This window comes from Meriones unguiculatus, chromosome 9 (genome assembly GCF_030254825.1).
Source record: "Meriones unguiculatus strain TT.TT164.6M chromosome 9, Bangor_MerUng_6.1, whole genome shotgun sequence".
In the NCBI taxonomy this organism is placed as follows: Eukaryota; Metazoa; Chordata; class Mammalia; order Rodentia; family Muridae; genus Meriones; species Meriones unguiculatus.
In genome coordinates, this window is record NC_083357.1 from 38765945 (window position 1) to 38789925 (window position 23981).

The 23981-nt window shown below is 40.4% G+C and overlaps 1 protein-coding gene across 7 annotated transcripts in view; it reads left to right on the plus strand.

Annotated features, from left to right (window-relative positions):
* Fgd4 (FYVE, RhoGEF and PH domain containing 4) overlaps window positions 1-23981 on the plus strand; it is a 197803-nt gene that overhangs the window by 107161 nt on the left and 66661 nt on the right. For all 7 annotated transcript variants that reach the window (XR_009594175.1, XM_060391048.1, XM_060391050.1 and 4 more), the window contains exons 5-7: window positions 13887-13976; window positions 16346-16491; window positions 16887-17043. Coding sequence is in view for 6 of the 7 variants with exons in the window: in XM_060391048.1 (XP_060247031.1) it covers window positions 13887-13976; window positions 16346-16491; window positions 16887-17043 (393 nt within the window). In the remaining variant the exon portion in view is untranslated. The remainder of the gene's footprint in view (window positions 1-13886; window positions 13977-16345; window positions 16492-16886; window positions 17044-23981) is intronic.

Below are 23981 nucleotides of genomic sequence, written 5' to 3' on the forward strand. Positions count from 1 at the left end.
CATTGTCCCCAGGGGTGAGACGTGCTCCATGCCAATTGACTAACTCCATGTTTTCCTCCACTTTTGAAAGTCATTTAAGGTTCTTAAATTATTTTTTCCCTTTTTTAAAATTTTTCATCAATTACACTTTATTCATTCTGCATCCCCCCGTAAGCCCCTCCCTCCTCCCCTCCCAATCCCACTCTCCCTCCTCCCTCTGCGTGCATGCCACTCCCCAAGTCCACTGATAGGGGAGGTTCTCCTCTCCTTTCTGATCTTAGTCCATCAGTTCACATCAAAAGTGGCTGCATTGTCCTCTACTATGGCCTGGTAAGGCTGCTCCCCCTCAGGAGGAGGTGATCAAAGAGCAGGCCAGTCAGATTATGTCAGAGGCAGTCCCTCTTCACATTACTATGTAACCCAATTAGACTCTGAACTGCCCTGGGCTACATCTGTGCAGGGGTTCTGGGTTATCTCCATGAATAGTCCTTGGTTGGAGTATGAGTCTCTGGGAAGTTCCCTGTGTTCAAATTTACTTGTTCTGTTGCTCCCCTTGTGGAGACCCTGTCCTCTCCAGCTCTTACTATTTCCCAGTTCTTACATAAAATTTCATTCACTCTGCCCAAGAGTTGCCCATCAGGCTCAGCATCTGCTTTCATAGTCTGTAGGGCAGAGGGTTTCAGAGGCCCTCTGTGGTAGGTTCCTAGGTTGTTTCCTGTTTTCTTCTTCTGATGTCCATCCTCTTTGCCTTTCCGGATGGGGATTGGACATTTTAGTTAGGGTCCTCTCTCTTGCTTAGTTTCTTTAGATGCACAGGTTTTAGTGGGTTTGTCCTATGATGTATGTCTATATGAGTGAGTATATACCATGTGTGTCTTTTTGCTTCTGGGACAACTCACTCAGGATGATCCTTTCAAGATCCCACCATTTACCTGCAAATTTCATGATTTCCTTATTTTTCATTGCTGAGTAATATTCCATTATGTAGATGTACCACAATTTCTGCATCCATTCTTCAGTTGAGGGGCATCTGGGTTGTTTCCAGCTTCTGGCTATTACAAATAAAGCTGCTACAAACATGGTAGAGCAAATGTCCTTTTTGTGTACTTGAGCCTCTTTTGGATATATGCCTAGGAGTGGTATGGCTGGATCTTGGGGAAGCACTATTCCTAGTTGTCTGAGAAAGCGCCAGATTGATTTCCAGAGTGGTTGTACAAGTTTACATTCCCACCAGCAGTGGAGAAGGGTTCCCCTTTCTCCACAACCTCTCCAGCATGTGTTGTCACTTGAGTTTTTTATCTTGGCCATTCTCATGGGTGTAAGGTGAAATCTCAGGGTTGTTTTGATTTGCATTTCCCTAATGGCTAATGAGGTTGAGCATTTCTTTAAGTGCTTCTCTGCCATTCGAGATTCCTCTGTTTAGCTCTGTTCCCCATTTTTTAAGTGGATTACTTGGTTTGCTGATTTTCAGCTTTTTTAGTTCTTTATATACTGGATATGAGTCCTCTGTCAGATAAAGGGTTGGTGAAGATTCTTTCCCAGTCTGTAGGCAGTCTCTTTGTTTTGATGATGGTCTCCTTTGCTTTGCATAAGCTTTTCAGTTTTATGAGGTCCCATTTATTGATTGTTGCTCTTAGAGCCTGTGCTGTTGGTGTTCTGTTCAGGAAGTTTTCTCCTGTACCAATGAGTTCTAGGTTATTCCCCACTTTTTTTTCTAGCCGATTTAATGTGTCAGGTTTTATGTTGAGGTCTTTGATCCACTTGGTCTTCAGTTTTGTGCAGGGTGATAAGGACTTCCAGAACTATGTTGAAGAGATATGGAGAGAGTGGGCAGCCTTGTCTTGTCCCTGATTTCAGTGGGATTGCTTTAAGTTTCTTTTCGTTCAGTTTGATGTTGGCTATAGGTTTGCTGTATATTGCCTTTACTATGTTTAGATATGTGCCTTGTATCCCTGATCTCTCCAATACTTTAAACATAGTATGGATCTATTTTCATTTTCCTACATGTAGACATCCAGTTGGACCAGCACCATTTGTTGAAGGTGCTATCTTTTTTCCATTGTATGGTTTTGGCGTCTTTGTCAAAGATCAGGTGTCCATAAGTGTGTGGGTTTATTTCTCGGTCCTCTGTTCGGTTCCATTGATCCACTATTCTGTTTCTATGCCAGTACCATGCAGTTTTTAAAACTGTTGCTCTATAGTACAACTTAAGATCAGGGATGGAGATATTGTAGAGGATTATTTTAGCAATTCTGGGTTTCTTGTTATTCCATATGAAGTAGAGAATTTTTCTTTCCAGGTCTGTAAACAATTGTGTTGGTATTTTGATGGGAATTGCATTGAATCTGTAGATTACTTTTGGTAAGATGGCCATTTTCACTATGTTAATCCTGCCAAGCCATGAACATGGGAGATCTTTCTATCTTCTCATATCTTCTTCTAATTCTTTCTTCAGAGACTTGAAATTTTTTTCATACAAGTCTTTGACTTCCTTGGTTAGGGTTACTCCAAGGTACCTTATGTCATTTGTGGCTATTGTGAAGGGTGTTGTTTCCCTAATTTCTTTCTCAGCCCTTTTGTCTTTTGTATACAGGAGGGCTACTGATGTTTTTGAGTTAATTTTGTATCCGGCCACTTTGCTGAAGGTGTTTATCAGCTGTAGGAGTTCCCTGGTAGAGTTTTTGGGGTCACACACGTATACTATCATATTATCTGCAAATAGTGATAATTTGACTTCTTCCTTTCCAATTTGTATCCCCTTGATCTCCTTCAACTGTCTTATTGCTCTAGCAAGGACTTCCAGAACTATGTTGAAGAGATATGGAGAGAGTGGGCAGCCTTGTCTTGTCCCTGATTTCAGTGGGATTGCTTTAAGTTTCTTTCCGTTCAGTTTGATGTTGGCTATAGGTTTGCTGTATATTGCCTTTACTATGTTTAGATATGTGCCTTGTATCCCTGATCTCTCCAATACTTTAAACATGAATGGATGTTGGATTTTGTCAAATGTTTTTTCAGCATCTAGGGAGAGTATCATGTGGTTTTTTTCTTTCAGTTTGTTAATATGGTGGATCACATTGATGGATTTCCATATATTGAACCACCCCTGCATACCTGGGATGAAGCCTACTTGGTCATGGTGGATGATATCTTTGATGTGTTCTTGTATTCGGTTTGCGAGTATTTTGTTGAGTATTTTTGCATCAATGTTCATAAGGGAGATTGGCCTGAAGTTCTCTTTTTTTGTTGGGTCTTTGTGAGGTTTAAGTACCAAGGTGACTGTGGCTTCATAGAATGAGTTTGGTAATGTTGCTTCTGTTTCTATTTTGTGGAATAGTTTGAAGAGAACTGGAGTTAGCTCTTTTTTGAATGTTTGGTAGAATTCTGCACTGAAACCATCAGGTCCTGGGCTTTTTTTGGATGGGAGTCTTTCAATGACTGCTTCTATTTCTTTGGTGGATGTAGGACTATTTAATTGATTTACCTGGTCCTGATTTAGCTTTGATAAGTGGAATCGGTCAAGAAAATTGTCCATTTCATTTAAATTTTCAAATTTTGTTCCGTATAGACTTTTGAAGTAAGTCCTAATGATTGCTTGGATTTCCTCAGTGTCTGTAGTTATGTCCCCCTTTTCATTTCTGATTTTGTTGATTTGGATGGTGTCTCGCTGCCTTTTAGTTAGCTTGGCTAAGGGTTTGTCTATCTTGTTGATTTTCTCAAAGAACCAGCTCTTGGTTTCATTGATTCTTTGAATTGTTTTATTTGTTTCTAATTGATTGATTTCAGCCCTGAGTTTGATTATTTCCAGCCGTCTGCACCTTCTTGGTGTGTCTGCTTCTTCTTTTTCTAGGGTTTTTGAGTGAGCCATTAAGTTGCTTGAATGCGCTGTCTCAAATTTCTTCTTGAAGGCACTTAGTGCTATGATCTTTCCTCTTAGCACTGCTTTCATTGTGTCCCACAAGTTTGGGTATGTTGTGTCTTCATTTTCATTGAGTTCTAGGAAGATTTTAATTTCTTTATTTCTTCTCTAACCCAGCTGTCTTTTAGTAGCAAGTTGTTCAGTTTCCATGTATGTGTAGGCTTTTTGCTATTTCTGTTGTTACTGAGGTCCAGCTTTATTCCATGGTGATCAGACAGGATACAAGGGATTATTTTTTTTTTTTTTGATTCTTTTTTTTTTTTTTCAATGCAGTTTATTCAGGAACATTGAACAATCCTCGGACCCCGGGGAAAGCCAGCCCACAGCTTAAATAGCCTCTGGGTAGCCAACCCAGGCGTGCCACGGGGGCAATGCAGATAGGTCCACATACATGGAAGCAAGCCAGATCCTCGGCCTTAGCCAAATGTGGAGTTGTTCGTGACAGAGAGCACTCACCATCGGGAAGGTGGAAGGCGGAAACCAGCTCCATCTTTAAGGCATAGCATTCCGCAGCTCTCTACAGTTCCCCCTTTTTGTTTTAGACGCATCAGGCAAGAGTAGAGGTCTGATCTCTGATATTAGAAATAAATTGGGACTTTGTACAGATGTTCATTTAGGTGTCATCCACCCAAAGAGCATCGGACCCGTCCGATACCTTTTTCTCAGAGGCGGGACCTGGGGCATCAACCCGCATGCAATCAGACATGCTCTTCTCTGGGTCCAAAGTGGCTGACCCTGAGTGCAGTGCTTAGCCTCGCATCCTGAGCGTATCATTTTAGCTTTTTATGGTATCCAACCATGCTTGGGGAGAATGTCCTGCTTCAATGGCTGTAAAGGCCTGAATGATCATGGCTGTATCACACTGTTGTGAGACTCTAATCTTGCATATATACCACAGGCAAACCAAGGAGACCAACACCAGAAGGCCTGCTAACACTCCCATGCCCGCCCATTCCTTCAGATGATTCATGGCTGCAGCAATCCATGTTGATAATCCTGTGGCTAGTCCTGCGTCCACTCCGGTAGAATTTACTGTGACAATGGCCACTCTCAGCTGCTCCATCGTAGTATCGAATTCTCCAGTCCAATTACCTAAAATATAGCTCGACAATTGTTTAGACAGATTTGCAGCACAGGAAAAATTCTCATGTTGTATGCTAGTGACACAAAGTCCAGCATACTTTCATTGACAGCCAGGTTGAGCGATTTGCCATAGGGTATCAATTTGCTCCTGTAAGAGGTCAATCCTCTGATTGAACACCATCAAGCTTCCTTTTAGTTGAGCATTAATTCCTTTATGTACAACTAAGGCATGAGCTACATTGGCTAAATGATTATTCAGGGTCTGAGCAGTCTGCCCAGTATGACTCATGGCTAATGCCCTGGTGGTAGCTCCAAAAGCCGTCAATGAGATGGTAGTAACAATGGTGGCTGTAGTTCCAAGATCCCTTTTCTGTCTGAAGAGAGTCATAGCGTGAGGGGCATCAATGGGCATAGGCACCCAGTGAGGCATGCGAGTAACCAGGGCATACCTAACTTTACTAGCATTGGGGCTTAAAAAAAAGCAAGTATCATTACCACAATTACTTGGCTCTATCTGGCTAATAATGAATAAAAATGGGGGATGTAGACAAACAGGTGTGGGCTTATAGGAAATATTATGAGAAGCCTTAACCCCCCGTTGGAACATCCTGCGTCAGTTCTAGAACTAGCAGTGGTGGTGTCCGAGGTCTGAGTAGGTTCAGGAGACCATTGCCCCCAGGGGCGAGACGTGCTCCATGCCAATTGACTAACTCCATGTTTTCCTCCAATTTTGAAAGTCATTTAAGGTTCTTAAATTATTTTTTTCCCTTTTTTCTTAAATTTTTCATCAATTACACTTTATTCATTCTGCATCCCCCCATAAGCCCCTCCCTCCTCCCATCCCAATCCCACCCTCCCTCCTCCCTCTGCTTGCATGCCACTCCTCAAGTCCACTAATAGGGGAGGTTCTCCTCTCCTTTCTGATCTTAGTCTGTCAGTTCACATCAAAAGTGGCTGTATTGTCCTCTACTATGGCCTGGTAAGGCTGCTCCCCCCCCCCCAGAGGGAGGTGATCAAAGAGCAGGCCAATCAGATTATGTCAGTCCCTCTTCACATTACTATGTAACCCAATTGGACTCTGAACTGCCCTGGGCTACATCTGTGCAGGGGTTCTAGGTTATCTCCATGAATAGTACTTGGTTGGAGTATGAGTCTCTGGGAAGTTCCCTATGTTCAAATTTTCTGATACAAGGGATTATTTCAATTTTCTTGTATCTGTTGAGGCTTGCTTTGTGACCAACTATGTGGTCTATTTTAGAGAAGGTTCCATGAGGTGCTGAGAAGAAGGTAAATTCTTTTGTGTTTGGGTGTAAGGTTCTGTAAATGTCTGTTAGGTCCATTTGATTCATGACCTCTGTTAGAGATATTGTTTCTTTGTTTAATTTCTGTTTAGTTGACCTATCGTTTGTTGAGAGTGGGGTGTTGAAGTCTCCCACTATTAGTGTGTGGGGATCTATGTGTGGTTTAAGTTTTATCAATGTTTCTTTCACAAATGTGGGTGCCCTTGTATTTGGGGCATAGATGTTCAGGATTATGATGTCTTCTTGGTGGAATTTTCCCTTGATGAGTATGAAGTGTCCTTCCCCATTTCTTTTGATTAATTTTGGTTTAAAGACTATTTTATCAGATATTTGAATGGCTACTCCTGCTTGCTTCTTGCATCCATTTGCTTGAAAAGCCGTCTTCCATCCCTTTACCCTCAGGTAATGTCTATCTTTGTGACTTAGGTGTGTTTCTTGTATACAACAGATTGCTGGGTTTTGTTTACGCATCCATTCTGTTAGTCTGTGTCTTTTTATTGGAGAATTAAGTCCATTGATATTGAGAGAGATTAATGACCAGTGGCTGTTAGATCCTTTGACTTTGATGTTGGCTGTGGTCATACGGTTGTGTGCTTGGTTGCTTTTTGTTTTACTGTAGTGGGGTTATTTATTTTCTGTGTTTTCTTGAATGTAGCTAGCTTTCTTGGGTTGTATTTTCCCTTCCAGTGTCTTCTGTAATGCTGGATTTGTTTGTAGGTATTGTTGAAATTTTTTTTTGTCATTGAATATCTTGTTTTCTCCGTCTATGAGGACTGAGAGTTTGGCCGGGCATAGTAGCCTGGGCTGACATGTGTGTTCTCTTAGGGTCTGCATGATATCATTCCAGGCCCTTCTGGCTTTCATAGTCTCTGTTGAAAAGTCAGGTGTGATTCTAATGGGTTTATATGTTACTTGGCCTTTTTCTCTTGCAGCTTTTAGTATTTTTTCTTCGTTCTGTATAGATACTGTTTTGATTATTATGTGGCTGGAGGATTTTCTTTTCTGGTCTAATTTATTGGGTGTTCTATAGGCCTTTTGTATTCTTATTGGCCTCTCCTTTAAGTTGGGGAAATTTTCTTCAATGATTTTGTTGAAAATATTTTCCTGGCCTTGGAGGAGGGAATCTTCTTTTTCCTCTATTCCTATTATTCTTAGGTTTTGTCTTTTTATGTTGTCTTGAATTTCTTGGATGGTCTGTGTCAGAAATTTTTTAGATTTAACATTTTCTTTGACGGATACATCTATTTCTTCCATTGTATCTTCCACACCTGAGATTCTTTCTTCCATTTCTTGTAGCCTATTGGTTATGCTAACCTCTGTAGTTCCTGCTTTCTTCCCTAAGTTCTTTCTCTCCACAATTTCTTCCATTTGTGTTCTTTTTAATTTTTCCAATTCTATCTTCAGGTCTTGAGCTATTTTTTTGGTTTCCTTCCCCTGTCTGACTGTATTTTTATGTTTTTCCCTCAATTCCTTCAGCTGTTTGTTTGAACAATCCACTGTTTCTTTTATTTCATTTAGTGATTTAAGCATTTCCTCTCTAAAGGCCACAGACTTTTTGGCTGCAGCTTCCCGTATTTCTTCACCGATGGCCATAATCTCCTTGTCTTTAATTTCCTCCATTTCTTTACGGATAGCCATGATCTGTTTGTTTTTATCTTCCTGTAATTCTTTTCGTATTTTATTTGTTTCCTCTGTTATCTTCTTAATGAGCATAGATGTTAGGTCATCTCCTTGAATTTCATTTATGCTGGGGTGTCTAGGGCTATTTGCCCCTGGATAACTGGGTTCTGGAGATGCCATATTGCTCTGGCTTTTGTTGGTTGAACTTTTACGCTGTCCTCTACCCATTGGGCTATCTTAGTTGTTTGAATTTTGTTTCTGGTTGTTCCTGGACTCTTGTAGTGGAGAGATTCCCTTTGGCAGGAAGATGGTTTTTCCTGAAGGAAGCCTTCCCAGCTTTTTGGGTATAGTCACTGGATGTCCGGTGTATTTCAGGAGTTGCTACAGCTCACCTCAGGCATAGAGACCTGGGTAGTAACTGTGGTCCTGATTAGTCGAGAGGGCTCTCCTCTCACTGGAAGAAGTCCTGGAGACAGCTGCCCTCCTTCTGGGTTTCTTGCTGTAAATTTAGTGATCAACTACTGTAACCTGTGTGTCCTGTGGTTTGGTCGGTTTTGTTAGGGATAACTGGTTGCCCCTTGGAGCAGTATCTGGGTGTTGATCTCAGGGTTCCTGGTCTTTTGTAGGTCTGAGGTTGGGGCTCTGTGCCCCAGAACCCAAGAAGTAATTTGTGGCGGGTGAGTACTGCTCTGGTGTCTTGGGGCGCACAGTTCTGCCTGTAAGATGTAGTTGGTACAAAGCAGGCCTCTGGGCTGGTGGAGCATATGCCCGCCTGCTAGTCTGCGGAAGCTGAGTTTCCGATCACTCTGTGCTCCCTGTTTGGGCCCAGATCTGTGATGGCTGGGCGTACTCACCTGTCTGCGATCTGCAGGCTGCTAGACTTTCCCTAGTTGACCCCAGCAGCACGGTTTCTTCCTTCCCTGTGGGGTCCTCTCTGGACAGGGGTTCCCAGTCCCTGTTGTACTGGGGTGCACAGCTTGTCTGTACCGCTGAGCTGAGCACGCAGCTCTCTGCCCGGCAGGAGCTCAGTTGTGTTGGTGGTGGGTACCCGCCGTCCTAGAGACCTTCCGGGGAAAGACTGGGTGATCTGTGATCAGATTGGCAACTTTGCTTCCCCGTGGGGTTTTCTTGCGACTGGGACTCCCAGTCTCAGGCACCCTTGTGCCCTCGGATCAGCCTGGGAAAGCGATTGGGATTCGCACGCTTGCGGCTCCAGCCCGGAGACACAAAGCCCGCGTTAACCGGGATTTCTTCTGGGTTCTGGCTGGGTAGCCGTGAGGGGACCGTCATTTTGATTTGCATTTCTTTGATGGTTTGAGGACAGTGAGCATTTCTTTAAATGCTTCTCAGCCATTTGAGATTCCTGTTGTGAATTCTCGGTTTAGTTCTGTATCCCATTTTTAATTGGATTATTTGATTTGTTGATGTTTAATTTGAGTGTGACTGTAACCGAGATGCCTAATGGGGTAGGCGTGGGGGAACATAAAGGACTGAAGTGGTCACCTCCTAACCAGGCAGGACTAGTGGAGGGAGGGAAACAACAACCCACCATAAAACCTTTGATCCAAAAATTATCCTGCATACAAGAAGTGCAGAGACGAAGAGGGAATGAAGATTGAGGAAATGTCCAACCAATGATTGGCCCAAACTGGGACCCACCCCAAGGTAGAGAGCCAGCTCCTGACACTATTAATGATGCTCTGCTGTGCTTGCAGACAAACATGACTGTCCTCTAGGGGGCTCCAGCCAACAGGAGAGCAAGAGAGATGCAGAGACTTGCAGCCAAGCATGGGATGGAGCTCTGGGGGTCCTCTGGAAGTGCTGAGGGAAAGATGGAAGGACCTGGAGGGGACAGGAACCTCACAGGAAGACCAGAAGAGACAACTAACCCAGTCCCATGGGGGCTTACAGAGACTGAGTCATCAACTAAGGAGCATACATGGCCTGGACCTGGGCCCTCTGCACACATGTGGTGTGCAGAGGGTGGCTTGGTCTTCATTTGGGTTGCCTGGCAAGTAGAGGGGAGTAATTCTAACATGAACTCTGTCATCTGGTTTTGGATTGTTTTCCCCTGGCGGGGCTGCCTTGCCTGGCCTGGGGTGGGGTGGGATGGGATGAAGACGTGATCAACTCCGGTATGACTTGGTGTACTTCGGGGAGCTCCCCTTTTCTTGGGGAGAAGTGAGAGGAGAAGGAGGAAAGAGGAGAGAGGGCACTGAGAGGAGAGGTGGAAGGGCCACCTTTGGGATGTAAATAAACTGAAATTTTAAAAAAGATTTTTAAAAAAATTAGGCTAGACCCAGTATACCAATGAAACTGTTAAAACTACTTCAGGCCTGGAGATGTGGCTCAGGAGAGTACATAACCACTTTCTTATTTATTCATAAGTTAAATTCAGCCTGGTGATATAAAAGGAATTATCAACTCAGATAATATGTCTTGCCTACTCACAGAACACAGGTTTTTTTGTTTTGTTTTGTTTGTTTTGAGACAGGGTTTCTCTGTGTAGCCTTGGTTATCCTGGACTCACTTTGTAGACCAGGCTGGCCTCGAACTCACAGAGATCCGCCTGCCTCTGCCTTCCAGGGTAATAGTATTACAAGTATGTGCCACCACATCTGGCTATTAAAATGCTTTTAAAAAGCCTGCATCAAATGGAATTTCTTTGGGGAAAAAAAGTCTATATTAAAATGCACAATAGCTACAACATTGTGTTACAGCAAGTTTTCTTAGGAGACAATATGTATCTTTTCAGTCTGTGTTCTTTACTTATATCAAAGTCTTATTTTTGTTGCATAGAAAGATAAGAGGAAACTCTTAAACTACATAATAGTTACATAATATTCTTTATGACTGGAACTCAATATAGTAACTTTGTAACTGTGATCCAGCTTCCTTCAGCTTAGTATTTTTGTTGTATATACATGGCCTACAAAGCAAGAATAAAAATTGTTCTTAGTTATAAGAACAATTATAATTATAGTTATAATTATAGTTCTAACTATAATTGTTTATAGTTAAAAAGATGAGTCAAGGGTTAAGTATGGTGGCACATGTGTTTAATCCTAGCACTCTGAAATCAGAAGCAATCAGATCTGTGTGGGTTCACAGCTAACTTGGTATACATGATGAGTTCAGGATAGGCACAGATATATAGAGAAACTGTCTCAAAACAGCAAAGATGAGTCAAATTATGAAAAATATGACAATGTTTGGCATATAACACAAATCAGCGACTAAATGTTTGCAGCTCTTTGATGTCATGATTGAGTGTGTTAACCTAAACCAGTGTTCCGGTAGTCCACAGCTCCTCACCATCACCACAAGAATCCTAGTAATTGTTCTATGTATGTAAGCGATTACACTGGCTGCCAGTGAGCTCACCTTTGTGTGAGCTTTGGCAAGGCTGGGCACCTAATGTTTGACATGGTCTGTGTGAGGTGAGCAGCACCTTTGCTGAGTGCTGCTGCCATCTACTGGGTTCTGCAGGGTATAACCACACATTTTCATAATTGCCCAAGTTCAGCTCAGGTATTTTGTAGTCAGCAAAACATTGTTTCTTCTAAGCATCCTATTTAAGATTCCATAGATCTGTGACCTCCGTGATGACCTCATTGCATCTCAGTGTGATCTGTCAGTGTATTTTATGGCTCATGAAAAGTACATTATTATAACAAAAAATCCGCTGAATTATATTTTAAATAATGTCAGGGACTTGGAGATATGGCTCAATAGTTAAAGCTGGGGAAGCAGTGGGACTAGAGTTCAGACTCTCCAGAACCCATGAGTGGGTGTGGTGACCACCCATAATCTTACACTCAGGAAGACAGATGCTGGATCCCTGGAGCAAGCTAGTTGAGGAGGCTAGCCCTATTGAAGTAGCCTAGGCTTGATTGGGAATGGGATTGAGAAATATTCCCAACATCAACCTCAGGCCTTCACATACAAGTTTATATACTTGCACATACATACTACATGCACATGAAAAGAAGTAAAAATATTGTCATATATGTAACTCATATAAAAGAATGCAAGTCACTGTTACATAAAATTAAAAGAACTATTAATACTGGAAATACTATGGATTTGTCATAAGGGAATCTAGCTATGTGACAAGCAGAATATTATAGCCACAGTTAGGGTGACACCACTTCATCCATGGTATCAGGAGCTGGACGAAGAGCCCAGAAGTGGAAAGGAGTTTAACAGAAAAGCAAAGCAGAACTTAGACTTGATGGGAATATCCTGAACCTTGATAGTGTTTTCATGCTTATGTGAATTTCTCCAAATTCCACAAAGGGTGCATTTTACTTTTACATCAGAAAAGTGTGCCTCAGTAGATCTGACTTAAAGTGTTAATGCAGGTTAGCATTTCTTGTGGATATAAATGATAATGCATTTCCATTTCTTTCTCTGAAGTGTATTTATGTGTGCAAAAGCAAAGTTTTAGGATTCTCACACAGCAATATGTAAGGTAAATTACTATCAAAAGACCTTGGACTCAGAGGGTATAGAAACTCTTGACTGTCCTGAGCTTGCAGTAAGAGTTGCCGAATGGGATGGCAGTAAGAAAAACTTAAACATGAATGTTGAAAACTTTATTTTTTATCTTATTTTTGAAATTATAATAAAGTAATATTATTCCCTTCCCTTTCTTCCATCTAAGCCTTCCCATATACCCCTCCCCACATTTCCTTGAAATTCATGGCCTCTTTTTTCACTAATTGTCACTGCATGCATGTGTGTGTGTGTGTACTATATATACATACATATTTCTAAATATAACTTGTTCATTCCTTTTCGTTTATATATGTGCTCAGCTATGACCATTCATAGGACAACTAAATTTCATGGGCAACTAAGCCAGATAGCTGAAGAGGAGTGATACCAAGATGGGAGAGTTTATAGTTTGAACATCAGACATTATGTTCCTGAAAAACATAAAACTCTGACATATTGTCAAAGTCATAATAGTTGCAAGATAGTAGTTATATGTAAAATAGTCGTTTTATCAGCAATATTTTATTGAATGCTGGGATTCCCATTGAAATACTATAACTGATTAAAGGAGTTAGAAACCTAATAAGAAAAAGAAAATATTCTTATCATCATGAAACTAGTAAAGTTATACAAATAAATTTAAAGGTTAAGGGGCTAGAGAGATGGGTCAGAGGTTAAGATTACTGGCTGTTCGTTCAAAGGTACTAAGTTCAATTCCCAGCAACCACATGGTGGCTCACAACCATCTATAATGAAATCTGGTGCCCTCTTCTGGTGTGTAAGTGTACAGGCAAGCAGAACACTGTATACATAATAAATGAATAAATCTTTTTTAAAAATTTAAAGGTTAAATAAATATGTTTAAGGAGGAAATACTAAAATCCAGATTACTGATCCATACCGTTAGTGCCAGCACATTGGAAGTAGAGACAGGCAGATCTCTGTGAGTTCAAAGTCAGCCTGATCTACAGAGCTAGTTCTAGGCCAGGTAGGACTACACAATGAGACCCAGTCCCAAAAGAAAAAAAAAAAGTATGAAAGAGGTAAGAGGAAGCATGGTTAAAATAAGATTGAAATAAATTTATAGTTGTACCTTAGCATTGGAATATGGTAATGCATTTTATAGTTTTCTCTATTAATATTTATGATTATATATTACATATAATATTTTAAGGCAAAATGTTATTTTCATGAGTTAATAAATAGGACAATGTGGTACTCTATGTAAGAAGGAGTAAGAGCAAAGAAAGTATGGCACTGGGCATAGAGAAAGAAAAATATTCTGAGAAAAAGGACAAACAGCAATAATGCCAGGCACAGGCATTATAGCAGCTTCTGTTCAGATCTGCTCACCCAGGTCCACTCTGCCTTGCTGTTTGGGAAACTGCTTTGATTGAGCTTTCTGATGAGGTATTTGCCACTTAGGAAAAAATTGTCTAAGCTTTCTTTTCTTGTATGCAAATATGTTTGATTTTTTTTTTTTTCAGGAGACTAATGAACAGAAACTTCACAAAATAGCCAGTGAACTTTTGCTTACAGAAAGAGCTTATGTCAGCCGGCTCAACCTCTTAGATCAGGTAAAATTTTGTTGTTATTCTTCATTCTACCCTAAGTATTGAATGAAGCCTTTCAGGAACTGCAGTACAGTCCTGACTGGTTTGAGTAAGGAAAGTTACTTGCTTTAAGGAAATGTTCATAGCCTCATTGTTGAATTTGCTGAGTACAAGATTTTTGCAACTCATAAGAATGTTTCTATATAAGTCATAGAGTGGTTGTGTTCCATAATGTCAAACATTGTTCTTATTTCTTGACCATTTATTGTGCTCTTGGAAGGCCATGTTAACTACTAAAATCTAAATAGACTGTTGGCTGTTACTTCAGTGACTCTGTCTTGTGTGATGTATCACACGATGTCACGCCACAGGGTGTTGAGGGCTCACTTATTCAGCCTTGTATGGACCCTGGCTTAGTATCCAATCAGTGTTTGTTGCATATATGGGTCCACTGTACATTTTATATTTTACAGGCTTGAGCGTGGTTTCATCCGTACACTCTGAGAGTTTCTAAGTGCATCAAGGACAACTTAGAAATGGTTGTCATTTTACACTGCTAGCTTGTTCACTGTGGCAGACAGCTCTGGTTACAAGAGGAAACTGAATGTTTGAGTGTTTTGAGCTCCATTCTACTTATGCTGTTAGTAACTTGGGATTTCCTGAAAACACATGGTCCTAGACACACCTTATTGTTGATTCCCAGGGTAAAGAATACACTGGTTGTATGTACTTTACCGTGAGACAGAGTCAATCCCTGTGGAATTTGAGCCTTTAAAATAGCAGCTTTTCTTCCATCAGGGAGATATAGGACCACAGGAATGTGTAATGCTCCTATCGTGAAAAAAGGTCTTTTTTTTTTTTTTCTAGGTAACTTTTGTTTTTTTTTAAGGGTCAAATTAATTTGACTACTTTTGCTGATATTAATTACACCATCTGTAAGAGTCTTTAAGGACATAACTTTGTAGTATTTTTTGCCTCCTAAGATTAAACTACAGTTAGGTAAATTTAGAAAATGAATAATCATTTGGACATGGTGAAGGAACAGATTTTCTTCTGCCTGAGTTAACAAAATGGCAGTGAAGTAATGTAGCCTGAGCAGAGTATTGGTAAGAGTTCAAGATATTTTGTTTTGCCAGTTATCTTTGAGGTACAATATTCAGATGATCGGGGCTGGAGAGATATCTTAGTGGTTAAGAGCACTGGCAGCTCTTCTAGAGGACCTGAGTTCAGTTCCCAGCACCCACATGGCAGCTCACAACTGTCTGTAACTTCAGTTCCAAAGGATCCAACACTCTGACCTAGTCATGTAGGCAGAACACCAGTGCACATAAAAATGAATAAATCTTTAAAAAAAAATTCAGATGATCCCTGAAAACACATATAAGTATTCAAGTAATCATGTAGTATTATTTAATAAAAAACAAATTGAAATCTGAGCACTAAAAGCTTTTTGTTTACTCCTTGTCCAGACGTTCTGGACAAGGTCCTTGTCCAGCACCTGTTCTACAATGAATACTAAGTTACCTCTCTTCCCCTTTTAAGACAAATATAGTATTTGTAGCAAGCATGAGCCATGCAGACCACTACACCGTAGTCACTTTTTTTGTTGCTGTGATTCAAACTTAACAAAAACAACTTAAAGAGGGAAGGACTCATTTTGACTCACAGTTCAAGGGAAGGGTACAATCCATCGTAGCAGAAAGGTCAGGAGGGCAGGAGCTTGATGAAGCTGATCCACTGTGTAGTCAAGAAGCAAAAAGCAGCTCATGTGCTGTACTGCAGCATACCTTCTCCACTGACTCCAGTACCACAACTAGGGAATGCGACTGCCCACGGGGCAGCTTTTCCCATCTCAGTCAATGCAGTTAAGATAACTGCCCACACACAGGCCCAGAGGCTTATGTCCCGGGTGATTCCTGAGTTTGTCATGTTGATAACTAAAACTCACCATTACTCACAGTGAGAGTGATTTACAATTGCTCTAGTCAGTCAAAACATAGTACGTGAAAAATATCACACTCTTTGCAGACTAAAAATCTTTTCACATCTCTTAATTATAGCCATAGATGAGAAGTGTAAATCTCTCCTTATCAGTTGGAAATTCTCTTGCATAGAAAGGCTCTATTAACTACATACCTTAGAAAAAAGGTAAATAAATACTGTATAGGTGGGGGCATAGTTTTAATTATAAACAAATCTTCTTAAATCTCATTTCAAATTCTTCAAAACCAAAACATATAGTTACTCCTACATTTCAAGGAGTGATTGATTTCTTAAGCCATAAGCTTCCCCATTTACTCAGCAATGTATTGATTCCAGCCCAGTGAAGGCTAGCACAGTGAAAACTTGCTAGTCCACAAATAAAGTGATATTTGCTTTATTCTTTTATTCAGGTATTTTATTGCAAACTATTAGAAGAAGCAAACCGAGGCTCGTTTCCTGCAGAGATGGTGAATAAAATCTTTTCTAACATTTCATCAATAAATGCCTTCCATAGTAAATTCCTATTACCAGAGCTGGAGAAGCGCATGCAAGAATGGTAAGACGGAGATGGGATTTCTGTGCCTAAGACATGCATACAGGATGCAGCTTTTTAGCATTTAAAGTAGAAGAAAACAGATATACCACACACCACTATAATTAATATAGTTCCAATTTTTTACATAAAAAACTGCTGGTAGATGTTGAATGACTTTTCAGATTTCTATGAATAGGCTTTCGATTCTGTGCTCTAAACGATATTCTGACTAGTGAAGACAAGACTCAGGCATGATTGGCAACTGGGAATTCCATAGCCTCTTCCTGAAGTTTTTGAAAGATGTTTGTTAGGGCAAAGTGGATCTAATAGAGCGGGTGGTTTGAAGTGACAATCTGTGGGCCTACAGATTTCTTCATTCTATAAAAAACCTAATGACACTTTAATATTTACTACAGGGAAACTACTCCCAGAATTGGAGATATCCTGCAAAAGTTGGCACCATTCCTTAAGATGTACGGAGAATATGTAAAGGGATTTGATAATGCAGTGGAACTGGTTAAAACCATGACAGAGCGCGTTCCCCAGTTCAAATCCGTGACTGAAGAGATTCAGGTAATAGGACCCTTTTTTTCCTGGTTACAAATTAACTTTTTCTAACAAATTATCTGGTCTTCAAAAATCTAAAGTTGAGATGTTCCCCCTCCCCCCACCCCCTGCTGAGGAATTTAGCCAAAATCCATTCTACTCTAAATCCTGCAAAGACGGTGTCTGCAGTTAGAGCAGTTAGTTACTGCGCACAGGCCACATACTACATGGAAAAAATGCTCAATGTGCTTTGCTTTCAATTTTTTTGTTGGCAATTTTTTTTAGTTTGCCCCCTCCTCCTATGTCCTCCATTCCCTACTCTGTCACTCTTGGCTTCCTCTCAAATCCATTGCCTCATCTTTAACTGTCATTGTTATATATATATATATGGATATGTTATATATGTATGTATTTATGTGTGAATGTATACACACACACACACACACACACACACACAAAACCTGCTGAGTACATCTAGCGCTACTTGTCTATGTGTTTTCAGGGCTGCTACTGAAAAACCAATCATGGGCTCATCCCTGAGAAAGAACAACTCTCATGCTTCCAGCAGCCATTAATTTACCAAAAAGTGGGCCCCATGAGATTACCTTCTTCTGTTTTAGCATGTGGATGGTTGTTTTCATTTACAAATCTTGTGTAGGCAGGCATATTGTTGAGTTTCATAGATGAGGCATCCCTGCCATTTCTAGGAGATTGATTCTTCCAGCTGACTTAGTGATCCTCTGGCTCTTATAGTCTTTCCACTCCCTCTTCTGTGACGCTCCCTGAGCCTTAGCTAATACAGCCACTGAGGCTGGGGCTCCTATACTTTATGTTATAATTTCTATAATACAAAGAAAAGTTTCCTTGATCATGGATAAAAGCTACACTTATGTATGGTTATATGGATAGGTGTCCAGAATTAGGAATTATGCTGCTTTAATAATGTAGCAACAGTAGATTCTCTTTTAAGATCATGACAGAACTAGCCATGACAAGTTGGCTACATTTCCTCTGGTTAATCAGACCTCAGGTCCAATTAGACAGCTATTGGTTACCTTGCCTCCAAGATATGAGTGCCTTTTATTACACCTCTAGGGACATTCTACCATGCTAAACATTTTTGTGGTTCATAGGCATCACACCTGGGTAGGATGATTGAGTGCCGCCCCACCCCTTCCAGATTGCACAGCATCTCAGGTGCCATGAAAGCTAGTTAACAGTGGGGAGGCCCTTAGGTCATATCCATCTTGATTCCCCTGAGGCCTGTGTCTAAACTATATAGTATCTGCAGCAATATGAACCTACCCTCAAATTTCGAAAGGCAAATGAAAGCAGCAGCAGTCGTCCATAAAGGTTTGGGAGTCCCTTGGATTCATCCAGCCAACAGTTAGGGGATTTCTCAGGGTCACGACCCTGAGATTTCACCTTACACCCATCAGAATGGCAAAGATGAAAAACTCAAGTGACAACACATGCTGGAGAGGTTGTGGAAAAAGGCAAACCCTCCTCCACTGCTGGTGGAAATGTAAACTTGTACAACCACTTTGGAAATCAATCTGGCGCTTTCTCAGACAAGTAGGAATAGCGCTTCCTCAAGATCCAGCCATACCACTTCTAGGCATATATCCAAAAGAGGCTCAAGTACACAATAAGGACATTTGCTCAACCATGTTTGTAGCAGCTTTCTAATAGCCAGAAGCTGGAAACAGCCCAGATGCCCCTCAACCGAAGAATGGATGCAGAAATTGTGGTACATCTACACAATGGAGTATTACTCTGCAATGAAAAATAAGGAAATCATGAAATTTTCAAGTAAATGGTGGGACCTGGAAAGGATCATCCTGAGTGAGCTGTCCCAAAAGCAGAAAGACACACACGGTATATACTCACTCATATAGACATATAACATAAGATAAACCAACTAAAATCTGTACATCTAAAGAAACTAATTAAGAGAGAAGGCCCTGACTAAAATGCTCAATCCCCATCCCGAAAGGCAAAGAGAATGGACAGCAGAAGAAGAAGAAAACAGGAAACAACCTAGAAACCTGCCACAGAGGAACTCTGAAAGGCTCTGCCCTGCAGACTATCAAAGCATTCGCTGAGACTTATGGCCAACTGTCGGGCAGAGTGAATGGTATCTTATGTAAGAAGTGGGAAATAGTAAGAGCTGGAGAGGACAGGAACCCCACAAGGAGAGCAACAGAACCAGAAAATTTGAAAACAGGGGTCTTTCCAGAGACTCATACTCCAACCAAGTACCACACATGGAGATAACCTAGAACCTCTGCACAGATGTAGCCCATGGCAGGTTAGTGTCCAAGTGGGTTACATAGTAATGGGAAGAGGGACTGCCTCTGACATAATCTGATTGGTCTTCTCTTTGATCACCCCCCCGGGGGGGGAGGCGCTTTACCAGGCCACAGAAGACGACAATGCAGCCACTCCTGATGTGATCTGATAGACTAAGATCAGAAGGAAGGAGAGGAGGACCTCCCTTATTAGTGGACTTGGGGAGGGGTATGCATGAAGAAGGGGGAGGAAGGGTGGGACTGGGAGGGGAGAAGGAAGGGGCTTATGGGGGATACAAAGTGAATAAAGTGTAATTAATAAAATAAAATAAAATTTTAAAAAAGGAGATTTCTCATTCCTGATACTGAAGGCTTTTTAAAATAGTGTATGGCCCTTGTGGAGAGCATGATCACTCCAAGTGTCATAACTTCATTAAAACTATATACATATATGTATATGTTTCATGTAATTTTAGGAAAATGTGAAACTTATAATTTCTTATGACTTTTTGAAACATTCTCGGTGTTATGTATCTCCCTTTATTTATATCCTCACCCTTTGAATTCTATCCTTCCCTCTCTACAGTTAAAGCCTCCTTCTTTCCTACTTCTCCTCTTATATCATCTTTGTCCTGCTATTCCCTTCTCCATCCCTCCTGTCCCAAGCCCATAATCCCTTTTTATCTTCCTGATTTCTTCTGTTATTCCAGGGTTTGTGCTCACATCTGAAAGTCTGGAGCCAGGAACCACAAACGAGAGAACATGTGGTGTGGCTCTTCTGAGTCTGGGTTACATCACTCAATGTGTTATTTTACACTTCCATCCACTTAGCTACAACTTTATTTTTCCTTACAGATGAATTTCATTCTGTATATGTACATGTACCAAATGCTCATTATCTATCCATCAGCTGACAAACATTTAAATCATTCTATTTCCTAGCTATTGTGCCTAGAATGACAGTGAATACAGCTGAGCAAGTATGTGTGCAGTAGAATATTGAGTAATTTTGGGCATATACCAAGGAGTGATATAGCTGGGTCATATAGTAGATTTATTTTTAATTTTTTGAGAATTTTCCACAATGATTTCCAGAGTGGCTACAACAGTATGCAGTCTCACCAATAGTGAATGAGGGTGCCCATTTCTATACATCTTCACCTGCTCCAGCATTTGTAGTTCATTATTTTGTTGATCTGAGACATTCTGCCTGTTTGTTTTGATAATTGCTAGGGATGATGAACATTTGTTAAGATGTTCATAGCTGGTTTCTTTCTTCTTTTGAGAATGCTGTTCAGATCTCAGGTCCAATATTGAGTGAGTCAGTTGTTTTCTTGCTTTTACATTCTTTACATAATATTAATCCTCTACCAGATGTCTACTTAGCAAATATTATCTACCACCCTGTAGACTTCCTTGTCATTGTATTGCTATCTTAGTGGTACAAAAGCTTTTTAAGTTTATGAAGGCCTAAAACTTGTCATTTGTATCAAAAAAGATTATTCACAGTGGTCAAGTTGGTCTTATCCCAGAGATACAGGAATGGTTCAACATACTTACATCAATAAATTTCATAAACAGTATAAATGGACTTAAAGACAAAAATCACTCAATCGATGTAGAAAAAGCCTTTGCAAAATTCAACGTACTTTCATGATAAAAGCCTTAGCTAGAGTAAGAATGGAAGGAACAGATCACAGTATAATAAAGGCTATGTATGATAAACTCACAGCCGGCATCCTCCTAAACTGAGAGACACTTGAAACAATCTCATGAAAATTGAGGATAAGACAGTGTCCTCCATTCTCCCCACTCCTTTTCAATGTACTACTCAAAGCATTAGCTGGAACAATAAGACAAAAAAGGAAACCAGAGTGTTCCAAATAGAAAAAGATGAAGTCAAATTACCCCTATTTACAGATGATTTGCTATTATATATAAGAGATCCCAGAATTCCACAAGAAAATACAGAGAATCAATAAACAATCTCAACAAAGTAGTAAGATACAAAAAAAATCAACTTATAACTATTAATAGCCTTTCTATATAGCAACAAATATTATGAGAAGGAGATCATGGACATGCTCCCATTCACAATTTCCTCAGATAAAATTAAATCCGCAGAAAAAGCTTAAACAAGAGGTGAAAGACCCACAGTGAAAACTTCTAATCTCTGAAGAGATTGAGAAATACACTAGATAACAGAAAGATCTTCCATGCTTTTGAAGATGACCATTCTGCCAAAAACAATGTAGAGATTTAGTACAATCCCCCACAACATTTTTCATAAAAATACAAGCTAAATTCTAAAATTCATATAGAACCATAGAAGATACAGCTGAAGCAATCCTGAATTGTAGACTTATGGTAATAAAAACAATATAACACTGGCAAAAACAGACAGGTAGACCAAGTGAACAAAACAGAAGATCCCAAACTGATCACACACATATACACACATACATAGCAACCAGATAATTGACAAATATGTCAGAAGAAGAAGAAGAAAAAGAAGAAAGGGAAGGAGGGAGGGAGGAAGAAAGGAAGGAAGAAGATGAAGACACCACTGAAGGAAATTTAGCGTCTTCAACAAACGGTGCTGGGAAAACTGGATATCCACATGTACAAGAATGAAATGAGACACCTATCTATTACTCTGCATCAGCAACTCCAAATGAATCAAAGATCTTAGTGTGAAGCATGATGCTGAAACTCTAGAAGAAACATGAATACTTGAATACTACCCTAAAAGGTATAGGTATAAGAAAGGATGTTCTGAATAGGACTCACTTTGCTTTTGAAACTAGTGAAGGCTAACCTTTTAGAGCCTGTTTTAGTCACTTCTATTGCTGTGAAGAGATCCCATGACCAAGGTAACTCTTAAGGAAGAAAGCATTTAAACAGCATTAATTAATTGCTATTTCAGAAGCTTAATTCATTATCATCATAGAAAGGAACATGACAGCAAGCAGGCTCTGCAGTAGTAGCTGAGAACTACATCCTGATCTGTAGACAAGGAATACAAGACAGAGACAGAGATGAAGAGAAAGAGGCAGAGAGTCAGAGAGAAAAGATGGCCTGGCATTGGCTTTTGAAACCTCATAGCCCATCCTCATTAACACATTTTCTCCAACAAGTCCATATCTCCTAATCCTTATAATTATTTCAAACAGTTCCACTTCCTGGTGACTAAGCATTCAAATATATGAGCCTGTTGAGGCCATTCTCACTCAAACTACCATATCTCACTCCCTGACCCCCATAGACTTGTAACCATATCATAATGCAAAATATGTTTAGTTCAACTTCAGAATTCCTCATAGTCTGCCATAATCTCATCACTGTTTAAAAGTCCAAAGTATCTTCTGTGACTCATGGCACGTTCTTAACTGTTCCTACTGTAAAAGTCAAAATCAAAAAGCAAATCACATACTTCCAACATACACTGGCACAGAATATACAATACTACTCCAAAAGGAAGAAAGGGAACATAGTGAGGAAATACTGGACCACAGCAAGACTAAAATCCAGCAGGGCAAACTCCAAATTCTGCATCTCCATGTCTGATGTCACAGTGCTCTTCAGAACTTCAACTCCTTTCAGTTTTGTTGACTGCAACATACTTCTCTCTCATGGGCTGGTTCTACTCCTGTTAGCAGCTTTCCTTTATAGGTGTCCTGTAACTCTGACATCTCTAACATCATGGAGTCTATAACAGGCTTCAGTTTCATAGCTTTTCACAGTGGCCTTGGCATCTTTCCTTAGCCATAGAGAACGATTCCATAGGCCCTTTCTTGTATCCTGGACTGTAAAGCCAGAAACACATGGCCCAACCTGCCAAATTCTGCTGCTTGGTGGGGCAAAAACTTGGTCCCCTCTTTAAAGTACATTTGCATCAGCTTTCCATTATTGATGATTACCTTCCCTGCTTAAGATTTCATTTAATTCCTTTTTTATAAGTTAGACACTTAGGTGAGATCTTGCTCTGAGGTTACCACTCCTTTTATTTCATTTTTCATCAGGCTTGCCTTTAAACTTTTTTTTTTAATTTTATTTTTTCTTATCAGTTACATTTTATTAGCTTTGTATCCCAGCCGTGTCCCGATCCTTCATTCCCTCCCAGCCCCTCCCTCCCTCCCTCATCTCCACCGTGCCCATTTCCAAGTCCACTGATGGGGGGACCTCCTCCCCATTCATCTGATCCTATTTTATCAGGTATCTTCAGGACTGGCTGCAAAGCCCTCCTCTGTGGCCTAACAGGACTGCTCCTCCCTTCGGGGGTGGGGAGACCAAAGAGCCAGTCATTGAGTTCCTGTTAGAAATCTGAGCAGAGGTTCTAGGTTATATTCTTGGTTGAATGTCAGTCTCAGAAAAGACCCTGTGCTCAGATATATTTGGTCCTTGTGGAGCTCCTATCCTTTCCCCATCATACTAACTCCCCTTCTTTCATATGATTCCCTGTATTCTGCCGAAGGTTTGGTCATGAGTCTTTGTATCTGCTTTGAAAACACTGCTAGTTAGAGTCTTTCAGATGCACTCAGTAGACTCCTGTCATACGTTCAATGCACATCCCATCTGTCTTTCTAAATGAGGATTGATCATCTTACCCCATGTCTACTCTCTTGATTATCTTTTTTAGGTGTATAGATTTCATTATGTTTATCATATCTTATT